The 16,032-nt window shown below is 40.9% G+C and overlaps 1 protein-coding gene across 1 annotated transcript in view; it reads right to left on the bottom strand.

The window, feature by feature from the left end:
* AOAH (acyloxyacyl hydrolase) overlaps nucleotides 1-16,032 on the bottom strand; it is a gene marked incomplete at its 3' end in the record, with an annotated part of 107,575 nt that overhangs the window by 28,188 nt on the left and 63,355 nt on the right. The window contains exons 10-15 of the mRNA XM_081346233.1: nucleotides 12,792-12,840; nucleotides 10,342-10,390; nucleotides 8,346-8,440; nucleotides 4,908-4,967; nucleotides 2,745-2,836; nucleotides 302-384 (exon numbers count right to left, since the gene is read on the bottom strand). Of these exons, the coding sequence (XP_081202359.1) occupies nucleotides 302-384; nucleotides 2,745-2,836; nucleotides 4,908-4,967; nucleotides 8,346-8,440; nucleotides 10,342-10,390; nucleotides 12,792-12,840 (428 nt within the window). The remainder of the gene's footprint in view (nucleotides 1-301; nucleotides 385-2,744; nucleotides 2,837-4,907; nucleotides 4,968-8,345; nucleotides 8,441-10,341; nucleotides 10,391-12,791; nucleotides 12,841-16,032) is intronic.

The following is a 16,032-nucleotide window of genomic DNA, read 5'->3' as shown; positions in this document are numbered from 1 at the left end:
AATCTGTCTTTAGATCTTTAGATTTTGTCTTTTGGATTTCACAGGAAATCTTTGTACACGATTATTTACAGTGCAAATCCTGCACTCAGGGGTGAAGCTAAATATGGCAGAATACGAACCTTGAACCTTCATAGAAAACATGCTGTATCCCCTGAGCTATGCTTTTATGAAACTGAAGCTCAAATTTTATAACCTGCTGCTCTGTCTAAATTTAGAATAACAGTTCAGTTCTGCAGTGTTCCGGCTTCTATTTATGGAGCATGGCTATAAGCACCAGTGAAAATGATGGATGAGAAGATACCATTTTTAGAAATATTCTGGTAATCTTTATGATTGCAGCGATTTCTTCTCCGTAATAGGCTGTAGAGTGACTCTGTCCATCCTCTGAAAAAGAAAATCAAAACGGTGATTAGTGAACTGATACTATATAACTAAGGAACAGGTTGTGTCAGGACATAAACCTTCTTTTGCATATTAATATTATTTTCCCTTTCTTTGATTTCTGGAAGAATTGCAATACATCTCATAGATTTCCAGGTAACCAATATGAGCTTCTGGAAGCATGCAGAATATACATCTAGGAAATTAGCCTACATGCCTGCACACACAAAAAGTCCAAACACTTTATGTATATTTTGTATTTTGGTTCAAAGTTCATTGACAAAATTAAATCTGGTAGCTTCTAAGAAAGATGAGTAACATAAGTAGTTATAAATCAGTAACAATGATTATAAGGATATGTCTATTGCAATGATTATAAATATGACATATAATAGTTTGAATTTGATGCATTCCAAGTGGCATTATAAATTATTTTATACTCTGAATTTTAGGAGCTCTGGTAACTTAAAACCTAAAGAAAAGATGAAAGGAGCAGGAAAAAAGAGCAGACTTGAATCACTGGCTTTGTTTAATTGACAGACTGACTTGAGACTTTATCTCCAAGCAAATGGGAGGGACCAGACAAACAAAAGCAGCTGCTACTGTGCATTATAGTCAAGATGACAGTAACATTGTTCAGTCCATAAAAATGCATTATTAATTAGGATGGATTTCCTATAAATAGCTACTTACATTTGACAGCTTCAGCTTTTAGAAAGCAGTCAACTATATGCTACATAAAGTAAAGCAAGCAGTATATTACATTTTTAAAACACCAATTCTTTCAACCAAGTATTTCTTTAAAGAAGGTACTAAAATATGTTACTATTTGTGTATCATCAGTGTGCCAATATACTGCATGTACTTCTTATGAGCGTTAGTGAATTGGCTTGCAAGGTAGTCTTTGGAGATCCTAGTTTGCACTTAATAGTGGGAGTATGCTGGTAATAAAAGTAGACTTTAGTTGTACTTACTGATCAAAATATGTAGACAGAAAGAATAAGTATTGTCCTTACTATTAGCAGAAAGGCATGTGGCTTGGGTACAATTAAGACTGGCAACTCTTCCCTTCTCTTATTGAAAAATTTGAACTTGTGAAACAGAAATGATAAATATGTATATAAAAGTTAAGATATAGGTTTAATTATAATTAAAGTCTGAGTTGACATAAAACTGAAAATTCTTAGGTTGGTGATTGTTGTAATGTTATGCTCAAAGAATATTACATAATGAAAGATAATGCAAATGCAAAATAATGAAAAAACTAGGAATACATTGGGATGAAAATTGTATGATCTTCTGAATGATTAAGATCCAGGGCAAAAAAATATTCTCTTACATAGCATGAATGGATAGGTAGTAACAAAACAAGAGAGTACAGTATATATAATATAGATGGGAAACATCAATTTATTTTAAACGTGGTTTTTCTATACACACACACATATACATACAGATACATACATATATGCAAACATGGCAAAGAAGGGAATTAAATTTAAAAGCATATTTTATTTGATTCATTAAATCTAGATTTGAAAGACTGAGAATGCTGAGGAAGAATACAAAGTTGAGAACAGATTCTGGATATGAGGCAGATTTTTCTTGGCAGTGTCATGATTGGATTTTAGAAAAATGGACCGTGAGGAATAAAAAAGAATTAAAAGAAATGAGAGTGAAAATATAACACTTATAGGGGAAAAAAGAACAAGTCTGGTATGCAAAATATTACATTAATAGATAAATTTGACTTTGTATACTTGATTACCTTAACTTGTTCCAGAGTAAAATACAATAAATTACAATCGCATTTAATATATTTCAAATGCAAGACAGTTCATTCATTAATCTGTTCGGTCCCTTTCCTGTATCAAGTTGGAATAAAAACAAACTGTGCAAAACAGAACTAAATGCATATTTTAATCAATTTCTTTGAAAAGATAGATTTCTACAATTTGTTTTGAAAGTATACCCTATACTGTAAACCTATTTCATTCTAAAGTGCACATTTCATTTATTTTGGCTTAGTCCTTGAGCCAACTGCATTGCAACATTTGGTGTGGGTGTGCCCTCAAGTCAGTTTTTGATTCCTGCTGACTGCATGGACAAGTCCCTGCAGGTTTTTTTGTCAAGGTTTTTCAGAAATGGCTTGCCATTGCCTGCTTCGTAGGGCTGAGAGACTGTGACATTGAATTTGTGGTTCAAAGAAAATTCCTAACCATCTTTAACTAGCAGAAATATTGGATTACAATCCTATTTTTTTAAAAAAACACATTCAGATGTTTTAATTCAGATGTCCATTACTACACTGAACTCTTTTCAACATTCAAGCATCCTAAAGATTTTAGCTGCTATTATCTTACCCAACTGTGGAATTGAGAAATCCAGTGACTGTTGAAAATTGAGGCCAGTCAATTTCGTTGCTAATTACCTCAAGAATGTTGGAATACGTTTTCTATAAAGAAGGTGAAAAAAATCATACTGGTTTCATTTTCATACATCATAAATTAGTAATTAATTTTGTTATTACCAGACACTACAAAAAGTATTAAAAAATTAAATGCAGTGTTAGATGCAGTTAATAGTCTTAATCAAATTAAATACTGTGACTTAACTAATAATGATAGAAGAAGCATTATTGCAGATCAAAATACAAATGTATTTATTTAGCAATTTATATCACTGCAGAACCCACCCTTTGAGATTTATTTCTTGAGAAAAATTAGGTTGCATTTATGATCTAGAGGCATGTTATGTTGTATAATATATTAGGTGGAATGATGAGTAGAAACCATCAGTGCAGACAATTGAAAATAAATATAAACCTTGTTTTTGGAAGATACGTTCTCTCTGTTAAAATTATTGATGGTCTTACAATAAATCCTAGCAAACCTGTAAATCAGACCAACTCAGTAGTAGGCATGGCATATAGTTATGTAAGTTATGAATATATGGTAGTTTTACTGAACTTTTTTCTCATTCATTATTCTTATTGCCCTACAATCATTAAAACAATTTCATTGAGCATCAGTAATAAAGGAAGATGCTGGGGGCAAATGTTCAGTAGCAAAAGAATTGTTTTATTCTGTAAGGAGAAGGCTGTTATGTATGGGGTTTAAGCAGCAGCTCAGCAAATACCACCAGATGGCACTGTACTGTTACCAGATTGGCTGGTTAGCTTTCAGCGGGAGATTCAGATGAAGGGATTGGCCGGGAGTGTACCTGGCAAGGTATATAAGGGGTACAGGTAACCCCCTTTGTTCAGTACAGTCCTACCCACAATAAAGAGCTGTTGCTGTACTCATCTGCCTGCTGTCTTCCATGCAGTCCAGAACCCACTACATTATAGTGGCGACGAAGGTGGGATGCTGCTTCACTCAGAGCTGAAATCACTAGCTGAAGTCACTAGGGACGGAGGAAAAGGAGTATCTTTCTCCGCTTTCCTTCTACTGAAGCAGCATCCACACGACCGGACACAGCATGGCAAAACTTGGTCAGATCCGCAAATTCGACGTCAGCCATCCTGAACGCTGGGAATCGCCTCTGGGCCAGGTTGAAGGATACCTACTGGTCAACCAGATCACTGAAGACCGCTTGCTGTGGAGGGAACAGCACCGAAACTACCTCTGGAGGCGGAGCGACCAGTCCCAAGTGTGCCGGCTGCAGAGGAAACCATGCGAGGGTGGCCTGCAGATTCCACTCGGCTAAGTGCCGGGTCTGCGGAAAAACAGGCCACATCGCAGTGGTCTGTCGGAGTCATTCCCGGGACGAGGATGAGTCGCCGAAAGGTACCGGGAAACCCCAAGTCACCACCTCCAATTCTTTCATGAGTCTGAGAGCCGTATCCCACACTGGGGTCCATTGGCTGCTCACCTCCAAAATTAAATTACAGGTCCTTTTGCAAGGCATGCCTTGCAAGATGGAGCTTGACTCCGGGTCCGCCGTCTCTATAATTTCTTACGAGACTTTTAAACTAGTGTACAGCCGGAGCAAGTGGTGGGCACAATTAAGACCTACCAATCTAAAACTAACTGATTTTCAAAATGCACCCGTTAAAATTAAGGGGGAAGCCATCCTGTCCATGGGGTTCAGGGAGTTCCGTGGGCACTTGGATGTCCTAGTAGTCGGTGGCTGGAGGACTAGCCTAGTGGGGCTGGACTGGTTTGGGGCTCTGGGCATAGGGATTTCAGGGATCCATAGCACCCAGGCCAAGACCCTCAAATCCATCTGCAAAACATTGCAGACGTATTCGATGGCAAGTTAGGAAGGTACACTGGGCCACCCATTAAATTCAAACTGAACCCCAACATCATGCCTGTTAGAATTAAACCCCGGAGTGTCCCCTTCGCTCTCAAACACAAAATTGAGAACGAATTAGATAGGCTAGTGGAGCAAGAGTGTTAGAGCCAGTAGAAGGGGGAGAATGGGAGACTCCTATAGTTACTCCACTAAAGGCTAACGGGGAGGTGAGAATCTGTGCTGACTATAAGTGCTCGGTGAACTGGGCCCTTAATCTGCACGCTTACCCGGTTCCGACGGTCAGCCACGTTCTTGCCTCTCTCCAGGGTGGCACCATCTTTGCAAAGCTGGATCTCGCACAGGCGTACCAGCAGCTCCCGGTTACCAGGGAGATGGCAGATGCTCAAACCCTAGTAATGCATAGAGGAGCTTTCAGAGTTAACCGTTTGCAGTTCGGTGTCTCTGTAGCTCCAGGGATTTTTCAGGAGGTGATGGAGAAGACCCTGAAGGGCATTCTGGGAGTCTGCCCTTACTTTGACGATGTCCTCATCACTGGGAATACTGAAGAGGTACTGGCTGAGAGACTGCAGGCTGTTTTAAGCAGGTTCCGCTCTGCAGGGCTCAAACTCAAAAAAGACAAGTGTAGCATTGGGGTGGCATCCACAGAATTCCTAGGGTTCAGGATTGGTGCCAAAGGAATCCACCCTGCAGAATCCAAGGTAAAGGCAATCAAAATGGCCCCTACCCCCACAAACAAGGGCGAACTGCAAGTATTCCTGGGGCTCCTGAATTTCTACCATTCATTCCTCCCACACAAAGCAGCCATAGCTGAGCCTCTGCACAGGCTCCTAGACAAGCAAGGTGCATGGAACTGGACCAAGGTCCACGACATCTGTCGCTGAGGATGCTCAGGTGGTCCATATTCCTATCTGCATACACTTACAAACTGGTTCACAAACCAGGTAAAGATATGGGCCACGCATACGGGTTAAGTAGGTTGCCCCTAGCAAATTCACAACCTGATCCGGCATTTGCAGCCCAAATACTGACCATCCAGGATTTACCCGAGTGTCCCTTATAGGCAAAAGACATAGCCGCTGAAACAACTACAGACAGAATCCTAACCAGAATTCAGTCTTGGGTAGTCACGGGGTGGCAAGAAAAGAGTCCAGGCCCGGAATTCAAGGCCTACATCAATAGGAGGCATGAGTTATCTGTCCACAAAGGATGCCTTTTGTGGGGGAGTAGGGTCATTATTCCCGAGACACTGAGGAACAAAGTCATTAAGTCACTACACGAAGGACACCCGGGAATAGTCCGGATGAAAGCATTAGCTAGAAGCTACCTGTGGTGGCCAGGTCTAGATAAGGCCATAGAGGAACAGGTTAATAGTTGCTATGACTGCCAAAGGTCCAGACCGGAAATGCCACATGCACCTGTACACAAATGGGAGGCCACGCACACCCCATGGTCCAGAGTCCACATTGATTACGCTGGTCCTTTCCAAAGACAGCTGTTCCTAGTGGTGGTAGACAGCCATTCCAAATGGCTAGAGGTGACACCAGTCAATAGCATGACCTCGGCCAAAACTATCCAAGTGCTCAGGGGGCTCTTTGCCACACATGGTCTCCCTGGCGTATTGGTTTCAGACAACGAGCCTCAATTCACCTCTGCTGAATTCCAGACATTCACCAAGGTCAACTTGATTAGGCATGTCACAGCTGCGCCCTTCCACCCATCGACCAACGGATTAGCAGAACGCATGGTACGAATGACCAAGGACGCATTGAGGCGCATCATCAGTGGCGACTGGCATCAAAGGTTGGCACAATTCCTGTTAGCACAACACACCACACCTTGCACAGCCACGGGGAAGAGTCCAGAGGAACTTCGTTGGGGCAGGCGCCTCATCACCAAATTGGACAGGCTACACCCCGAGAGAGTGGCTGCGGAGACTGACCAACCCAAGCTCTCTAGAGAATTTCACACCAATGACCTGGTTTGGGCAAGGAACTATGTGCCGGGACATCCATGGATTCCGGGGGTGGTGGTTGACAGAACTGGGCCCTTGTCCTATGTTGTAGGGGTGGAGGGGGACTGTCAGATCAGATGACACATAGACCAAATCAGGAAGCGGTTTCCTGAAGTGTCACAGATTGATCAACCCCAACAACCAACAACAACAGGACTGGAGGAGAGTAGGTTCATACAACAACAGGCCCAGGACCAGCACGACAGCGTGTGTGCTAGGGCTGACCCTAGAATGGGTCAACCAGGAACACTAAGCCAGAACTCAACCACTGACTGTGCTGTCCCGGATGAATGGCAAATGCTGAGATGGTCATTCAGGGCTCACAGGCCACCTGCCTATCTCGCAGACTATGTACAATCTTGGGGGGGGGACAGGGCCTAGAGTCAAGTCGTGGTTTGCCATTAACCATTGTAACTGCTGGAAATTATGGTGCATGATGTTTGTATATTGTTTGTTCTTTAAGGGGGAAGGGGTGTTATGTATGGGGTTTAAGCAGCAGCTCAGCAAATACCACCAGGTGGCGTTGTACCGTTACCGGATTGGCTGGTTAGCTTTCGGCGGGAGATTCAGATGAAGGGATTGGCCGGGAGCGTACCTGGCAGGGTATATAAGGGGTACAGGTAACCCCCTTTGTTCAGTACAGTCCTACCCACAATAAAGAGCTGTTGCTGTACTCATCTGCCTGCTGTCTTCCATGTGGTCCAGAACCCACTACATTATAAAGGCAATGATAAATTGCACCTGTATTTTATCAAGGAAATTACATGGATAGGCAATACATATTGGGGTGTCAAACTGCTAGCCCACAGACTGGATGTGTCATACTAAAACCATGTCCACCCCATTGCTGGCATTGGGGAAAAAGTCACAATACGTCGCAACACATCACATGACGTCACAAGTTTGACACCCGTGCAATACAAACTCAACTCAGCATTCTCACTCAAGGCATAAATGACCAAGTTCAAAATATCATATTTGGACATATTTTACAAAGATCTAGCTTTCTGGAGAAGTCTATAATGCTGGAAAAGGTAGAAGGAATGAAAAGAAGACAAACAATATCAAAGCAAATGGTTTCAATTGCAGCGGTGATGGGTGCACCAGTGGAAGACCTAAAGGGTTTGGGAACAGGTCATCCTGGAGAATATCTATCTGGTTGCTAAAATCAACATTGATTTGATGGCACATAATTAATCAAATCAAGCTAGACTAGGCAAATTAAAAAGGCCACTCTGGAGAATGCAGTGGCAAACTTCTCTGTTTCAAAAAAAAAAAAGAAAGAGAGAGAGACATGGGCACGTTCATGCCTTTGAGATGAAATTTGACTGAAGGAAGCTTTTAATTTTATCTTAATGATAAATATCGCATAAGCAATACTTATACATCACTTTATGTAAAAAAAAACAGAAAATGAGAAATTACTATTCACATCTATAGCAGTAATGGCTTATCTATATTCTTCCCTTTTTAAATAAAGAGTTTTCTGGGTTTGCTCATGAATTTACATATCTCTCATTGCACTATAATCATGCATTATTACATTGGTGGCAATTTCTATTGAAAGCTGCAGAAAGTTAAATATCAGCTGACATTTTTACATCTCTTGTCATCTGCCATCCCTTTGTAACACAGAAGTACATTGTTAAAGTCAACCAGTGCTACAGCATTCCCAACTGTGATGCTGACATACCGGTGATATCTGTGACGCAGTTATCCATTCTGGGGGGATATGTGCTCGAGCTCCAGCAGAGTCTCCCAGCATAATTATACCCTTGGATTCTGTGCCTAAGGTAAAATATTTGATTAATAATCTTAAAATTCTCATTAGATTTTCTCATGTAGTAAGTTATATATTGAGAAATGCACAATCCATGCAAGAGTTTAATGCCCAAAGAGCAAAAAAAAAAAGTAATCAAATGACCATTTATGCTCTTTTCCAAACTTCAACTTTATGGTCCGAAGGATTTAGAATAAATGGAGTGCAGCCATTTATTTTATAAGAAAGTGCAGGCTAATTGAGACCAAAGTCTCTCTTCAGGCTAAGCAAGGTACTTTAATGTGAAGTAATTTTACTATTTGTAATGAACTGATTAAATTTTAAGCAATGAAACTGAGAATTTGCTGTGATCCATTGGAACAAAGTCACAAGCTTCTCAAAAATGCTAGCTGTAAATTAATGAAATAAATAAGTAAAGAGTATGGCTTTCAAATATTAGAAAAATAGCTCTGACTATCTATTCTTAACTATCATTACTAAACTCTGTTAGCCAAAAAAGACCTCCATGGAGCTCCAGTTTAACCTGTGTTAGAGCTTGTTTAAACATTCATAAGATCATTTTGTGATTACCATGTGTTAGAGAGATTATATAATTTAGGCCTCTAGAAAGCTCAAATTCCTTCACTGTCTATGTGTATTTCTCCCTTTTGCATATTGTTGCTTCTTATTGTACCTCATTTATATATTGTTATGTACATTGGGGTGACTTTATATGAATAGCAAATGTTGCAAGCCATTTCTACTTTTTTCATAGAATTTGTCTCATTTCTATCATAGATGCTATTCCTGAGGTCTTAACTTTTGTAACAACTCTTGACATTTAAGTCTTACTATCAGAGCAGGTGTGATATTCTAAATACTGAAATTTGGAAACCATAATACAACCACTTCTTATGCTAGAGAAAGGAATTTTGTAACTAAAATACTATCTCGTTAATAAGGTTTATTTCAATGATTATGTCCCCTATTTTACAGACAGGCAGATTCTAATTAAATGTTCAGAAATGATGGCAGGAGGAATTTGACAGGGACAGGTGGTGGATATGCTGAAAGCCATCTGTCAGGAATGGCTTTAATTTCAATTCCTGAGCAGGAACTGAAACTGAGCAGAAAATTGATTTGATAATTTAAAAGGCCCTTCCAGTTCTCCACTTCTGGTGTAGATAATAATATTCCTGGTAAATTTTCCTTGTAAAACACAGGTAAGTGGATCTAGACTTTCAGCAACTAGACTCTTGCAGAATTATCATGGCTGGAAAATGAGAAAATTGGGATGCCTAGACATGCTTGCCTGGAAAAAATAGAACTCCGGAGTTACCCCAGTTAGTCTCTTGTGTTATGCTTTTTGTTTTTATGGTAAAGTGATAATCTGGTTTCCCCTTGCCTTAATGCTGCAAGTTATAGGCGTGTTGGCCTCCATCCAGAACAGCAAATTAGCTACCAACTTTGTTTTTCTCCTCCACTTCAGTGAGCTGCCTGCGTTTAAAAGGTATTGAAATTCTGTATGTATATTTCTGCAATTTAGCATTTGCTTTATAACTTGAGGGGTAAATCTTTTTCACTTATTTAATATTTCATTTTAAATAATTTTTGCAAAACTGCTCTGGAAGAAGATGAATGGGTGGGTATTAGTACAGCCATTAGTCAATTAAGGCTATGCATAATTTTCTTCTATTCCTATAGGCAAAACCATACTTTTCTGAGTTTAACCTTTGAAAAGAATCAGTCTATATGACACAAATGACTATACTTGTAGCTCATTATATTCTTAGTATTGGTTTTTATAAGCATCACCTTACATGACCTGTGTATATATTCAAGGAGCCCTGTATTTTTAATGAATTTATTCCACTGTATTCAAATGTTTACAAACTAACATCACTTTAAACTTTTCAATGAAAAGAATTACCATTGCAGAATTTCTGTTCATAAGGAATACCATCTTTTGAATCAACACCCTGAGAGAGAAGGAAAAATTAGTGTATCTGAAAAGAATATCCAAACTGTATACTACATTTTCACTGAGATAGTGTTTTAGGAATTGTTTTAGCAACAAGATCAAAAAGAATTGAAATCTCCAATTAATGGTTGTTTTATTATGGCTCTGTGTGTGTGTGTGTGTGTGTGTGTGTGTGTGTGTGTGTGTGTGTCAGTGGCGTAGCGTGGGGGGTGCAGGGGGGGCCGGCCGCACCGGGCGCAACATCTGGGGGGGCGCGCTCGCACTCGCAGCTCTCTGCCCCTGCCTGGCTCACTTAATCTCTCTCACTGCAGTGCTGGCTGTGCGAATCCGATCCGAGCCGCCGGGTCGCCACCCACTGTGGAGGGGGGGTGCCAGGCGTGTGGTGCGGTGCGGGTTAGGGGGCGCAAATTACTTGCCTTGCCCCAGGTGCTGACAACCCACGCTACGCCACTGGTGTGTGTGTCTGTGTCTGTGTGTCTGTTTATGTGTGCATGTGTGTGTGTGTGTGGTTTATGTGTGTATGTGAGAGAGAGACAGAGACAGACAGACAGACAGACAGAGACAGAAAGACAGATGTGTCTACCTTATCATTCTTTATATAAGGTGGCACAAATGAATCTGCATATGTAATTTTTGCCCAGATACTCCTTTCCCACATTTATCTTGACTTGTGGTCAGTTCCTTTTGTGAATTTGGCAAAACAGCTGAATGAGAACTTATATCTAATTTGTGTGTAAGACTACAAATATAGTATATGCATTTGTATGTACTTTTCTCAGCATTATGAGAAACATTGCAATGCTTTTTTCCATTATATTTTCATTTTTTAATAAAATGTCAGCAAAATACTCAAAATTCTGAAAAATTTATGTTTCAGCATATCAGTACATTCTGATTTGTGTGTAGATTTTGAAAGTGCTGATTTGTTACATTTATAGAACAATATTTGTTATATTAATAGCTCAATAGCAATGACTATCTACGAGTCCTAGAGTAGACAATGATTTAATACAAGAAGCAGTGTGCTGCAGCTGCTAAAAAAGCCAATGCAGTCCTAGGCTGCATTAACAGAGGGATAGAATCAAGATCATATAAAGTGTAAATATTGCTTTATAATGCCTTGGTAAAACATTTGGGATACTGCATCTAGTTTTAGTTGCCACAATATAAAAAAGATGTTGAGATTCTGGAAAGAGTGCAGAGAAGAGCATCAAAGATGATTAGGGAAGTGGAAGCTAAAATATATGAAGAAAAATTGCCAGAATTGTCTAGAGAAAGACTAGAGGTGACTTGATAGTAGCCTTCCAATATCTAAGAGCTGCTACAAAGAAGAGGGGATCAATCTGTTCTCCAAAACACCTGAAGGCAGGACAAGAAGCAATGGGTAGAAACTTATCAAGAAAAGATCGGACCTAGAAAGGAGAAATTTCCTGCCAGTTAGAACAATTAATCAGTGGAATGACTTGCCTTCAGATGTTGTGGGTGTTCCATCATTGGAAAATTTTAAGAAGAAATGGACAACCATTTATCTGAAATGGTACATGGTGTCCTGCTCAAGCACCAAAGTCCTGTCCAACTCTCTGTTATTCTGTTAATTTGTAAAAAAACCCATTATCCTCTTTACTCTGCTTAACTCAAAAGCTTAAGACTAATTAACTAAAATCAAAGTTGCTAGAAAGGCCACAGGAAGCAGGTATGGATCCCATAAGAATAAGAAGACACCACTGTTCCCTAGTACAGAACCAGATGTTGCCTTGATGCATGGAAGGATTCACTGAGTTTGTTCAATGAAATTCTCACATTATGGGTAGCTGCTGCTGAACACTAGAATAAAATAAAGGGTATTATCAAGCTATTGTATCACTCATATAAGTAGTGGTATGCTTCTTGGAGTAGATTTCACATAACTAGTTCTGTGGCAAGACAAAGCCATAATAATATGCTTTTTAAATTAAAAATTAGGGAAGCTCACAGTTCCCACAGAGAGGGCCTCCTCAGGGTGCCACCGATCAGAGAATGTCGATTGGTGGCCCCCAGGGGGAGATCCTTCTCTGTGGGCGCCCCGGAGCTATGGAATCAGTTACCAGTTGAGCTCCGGATGGCACCCGATCTTCGCTCCTTTCGTCACGATCTAAAAACATTCTTATTTGAACAAGCCGGCCTGGCCTGATGGGGGATTGGTGGGGTTTTTTATTGTTGTTTTATTGGGGTTTTAATATTGTATTTACTGTTTTTAGTGGGCATATATTTAATCCTTTTTTAATTTTTGTAACTTTGTATTTTTATTCTTGCCCTTTTCACCGCCCTGAGTCCTTCGGGAGAAGGGCGGTATATAAATATTATTAAATAAATAAAATAAATAAATAAATCAGAAGAAAGAAAGAACATTTTCAACTCACAGATATGCCATTACAGTTGGAATCCTCCTTTACATCCCAGGCTTCAGGGCTAAAATGAAAAACAATTAAAATATAATTGCAAAATTTCATTAAACATGCACTATTTTTTTTTAAAAAAACAACAAGGCTGTATAGTAAAGATATAATTAAATATATTTGTTTTTCAGAAGAGATAATTCCAGAATCTCAGATCAGGTTCTCCTCTTCTGAAGAACAGGAGATACGTGAAATATAAGATGGATGCATATATTCAGTTCACTAAATTACACTAATATAATCCTCCTACGTAGTAGCATGTTAGGGTTGATTTTAAATCTCATGAAACCAGTAATTTTTTACAGGTTTATCTCTGGAGTATATGTAGAGAAAGGGATCATGGTTCCGACAGATGAAGCCCTTCAAAAGAACTTCGAGGCATTGTTTAATTTAAAGAATCTTTTATTGGCACTACATAATTGAACCCAAAAATTAAATTCCCCTCCCCTGGATACAAAGTAACAGTACAAATCCCACCTCCAATAAACAGTCATAAATCACATTCCCCAATTAGCTTGAAGCGCGGACTTCCTCCCCAGTTCTCCAGCCCACCAAAACTCTATCAGCTCTGGGCCCAATGTCCTTGGGTTCCCATGGCCGAGTATTTATTGTTATGACTAGCTGGACTCTCCGCCCTATCCCCCCTCCCAGCATCAATTAATTCTAAAAGAATAGAGAAAATGGTTGCATTTTCATCTGTTGTCAAAGCAAGAACATCCGATGTTAGCTGCGTTGACATCTGCCCCCCCCTTACAAAAATGGCAAATCCTGTAATGCAAACAAAATCATAGGTTAGGGGTTGCCTCTTGGTTTGTTAGTTTATCTGTTTATCAGCTTTTACATTGCTAGATTTCACCCAGATGGCTTCAGACAACGGATATCCCTTTCATTACACTAAGTACTGCAATTTCCCTTTAAAAAATCTAGAATCAAGAATACACTTTACTTCATAGTGAGTCTGTCCTGCTACTATGAGAGGTCCAGGTGCCGTCTTAGGAGGAGGTCTTAAGGTGGAATCCTCAAAAGGTTTCAGCAGGCTACAATAGAACACAGGGTGGACTTTCCCTAAGAGTCTGGAAAGCTTTAATTCCACCATGACCAGGTTAATGATCTTTACAATGGGGAAGGGTCCTAAGTACTTTGGGCCTAACTTCTTACTAGGTAACCTAAGCTGGAAATATTTTGTGGACAAATAAACCTTTCCCCCCACTTGGAATGTCCTTTGAGGAGCTCTTTTTTATCTGCCTGCTTTTTATATGTCACAGAAGCCTTTTTCAAAGCAGTTTTCATGGCTTTCCAGACTTCTCCCCATCCCCTCACCCACTGATCAAGAATTTGGGAAGCGGAGGGTCCCTGAGGATATTCAGGTATTGGGCTTAACTCTTTTCCTGTGGCCACTTTGAAAGGTGAAGCCGGTTCTGCTGTGAACAGAGTTATTGTAAGCCACCTCTGCGAAAGGGAGGAGGTCAGTCCTGTTCATCTGTTGATAATCCACATAGCATCAGAGATACTGCTCCACCATTGAGTTCGCAGATTCAGCTGCCCCATTGGTAGATGGGTGAAAAGCCAATGATAGTCCTTGAGATGAGCCAATTAGCTTAAGAAAACGTCTCCAAAACATGGCTATAAAGTGCACCTCCCAGTCTGAGATTATTCATTTTGGTGCGCCATGCAGTCTGTAGATGTGTTTCAGAAACATCTTGGTTAGTCTTCCACTCATCTCCCTCCTTTATCCTCACTCAGTAATATGCCTCTCTTAGGTCCAACTTAGTGATGACACTCCCCTTTGCCAGATAGGTTAGTAAGTCCTTCAGGAGGGGGAGGGGGTATTTCTTTCCCATGCTCACAGTGTTTAATCCTTTATAGATCACACAGAGATGAAGCAACCCATCTTTTTTTCTTTAAATAATACCAGAGCTCCCACCTAAGATTTAGCCTGTTCAATAAATCCTCTTGTTAGGTTCTTGGCAAATACTGCTGCATTTCCTCCATTTCAAGGGGGCACGGCATACATCCTCAGTCGTGGGAGTTAGGCTCCTGGTAACAGTTCGATAGAGCAATCATTAGGCTGGTGGGGAGACAGGGTGTCCCATTCTTTTTCACTAAACACCTCCGCTAGGTCCTGGTGCTTGCTGGGGATGAGTGGCTTGCCTGGTTGAAGCAGAGCAGCTATTTTTGGAGCCTCCATGAAATGAATGAACTCCCAGTGCTCACCTATTTCTAAGCGTATGAGTTCAGTTAATTGCGTGACTAAGGTTCCTCCCATTAGGGAGCCATCGGCTTGCTGAAACCTCACATATGCTCATTTTCAGGGGAAGTGGCAAGCTAATAACACACTGGGAGCATCCTGAGTCCACTAGTACTTTCAGATCTACCTGAATTATGAGCTTGGCAGGCAAAGAGAAAGGTGAGAACAGGTCAACTCGCCAATGGGGCATTCTCTCCTTCGTCATTGCTGTCATAGGAGGGCAGAGTGACGGCAGGTCCGGTTTCAGCCTCGGCACTCTGCTGCATGTGTGATGTGACTTGGGCAATGGGTTCCTGCGTGATCCAGTTGGATTTCTCTTTCACCAGCTGCTGGGCTGGTTTTTCCTCGCTAGTGGTCTCAGTCTATTATGCTGTTTAGGGTAAGGGACTGGGCAATTCACTGCTCAATGTCCCTGTTGTCCACAACTGAAACATTTGATCAATGGGCCTGCGGATGGCTTGGGGTTTTCAGTGGTTGCGGCAGTTGGAAGCTTTTGGGGTGTGGTTGCCATTTGAGTTGATCTGGCCTTGGCCTGGCTTCTTGTGGTGGTGGCTTTTTATAGCGGGCAAGCTGGACGTCCAGTCTTACTGCTACCTGGTACCATTCTTGCAATTGATTAGGGACTGCTCAATGGACACAAGCCTGGGAGAGGTGGTCATCCACTCCCTTCTTGAAGTGATGAACTAGGGATTGCTTGGGCCACCTCTCTATTCAGCTGGCTATCTTGCGAAACTCTCACACATATTCCAGTGCAGGCCTGCCAGCTTGTTTTATCTTATGGACTGCCTCCTCCATTTTAGGGCAATGGATGGATCCTTGAACCTTACTCTCAGTCCTAGGAGGAAGAGGTGGAGACCCCCCAACTCAGCTGCTTATTGTATAAATTGTTCAGCCACTTGGATGCTTCCCCTTCCAAATTGGATGCAACCACGTCGACCATAGCGGCTGGTTAGAAAT

The sequence above is a fragment of the Vipera berus genome (assembly GCF_964194415.1).
Source record: "Vipera berus genome assembly, chromosome: Z".
NCBI classification, from domain to species: domain Eukaryota; kingdom Metazoa; phylum Chordata; class Lepidosauria; order Squamata; family Viperidae; genus Vipera; species Vipera berus.
The sequence above is the reverse complement of the archived record's forward strand: the minus strand, read 5'-3'. Positions and strand labels throughout refer to the sequence as shown.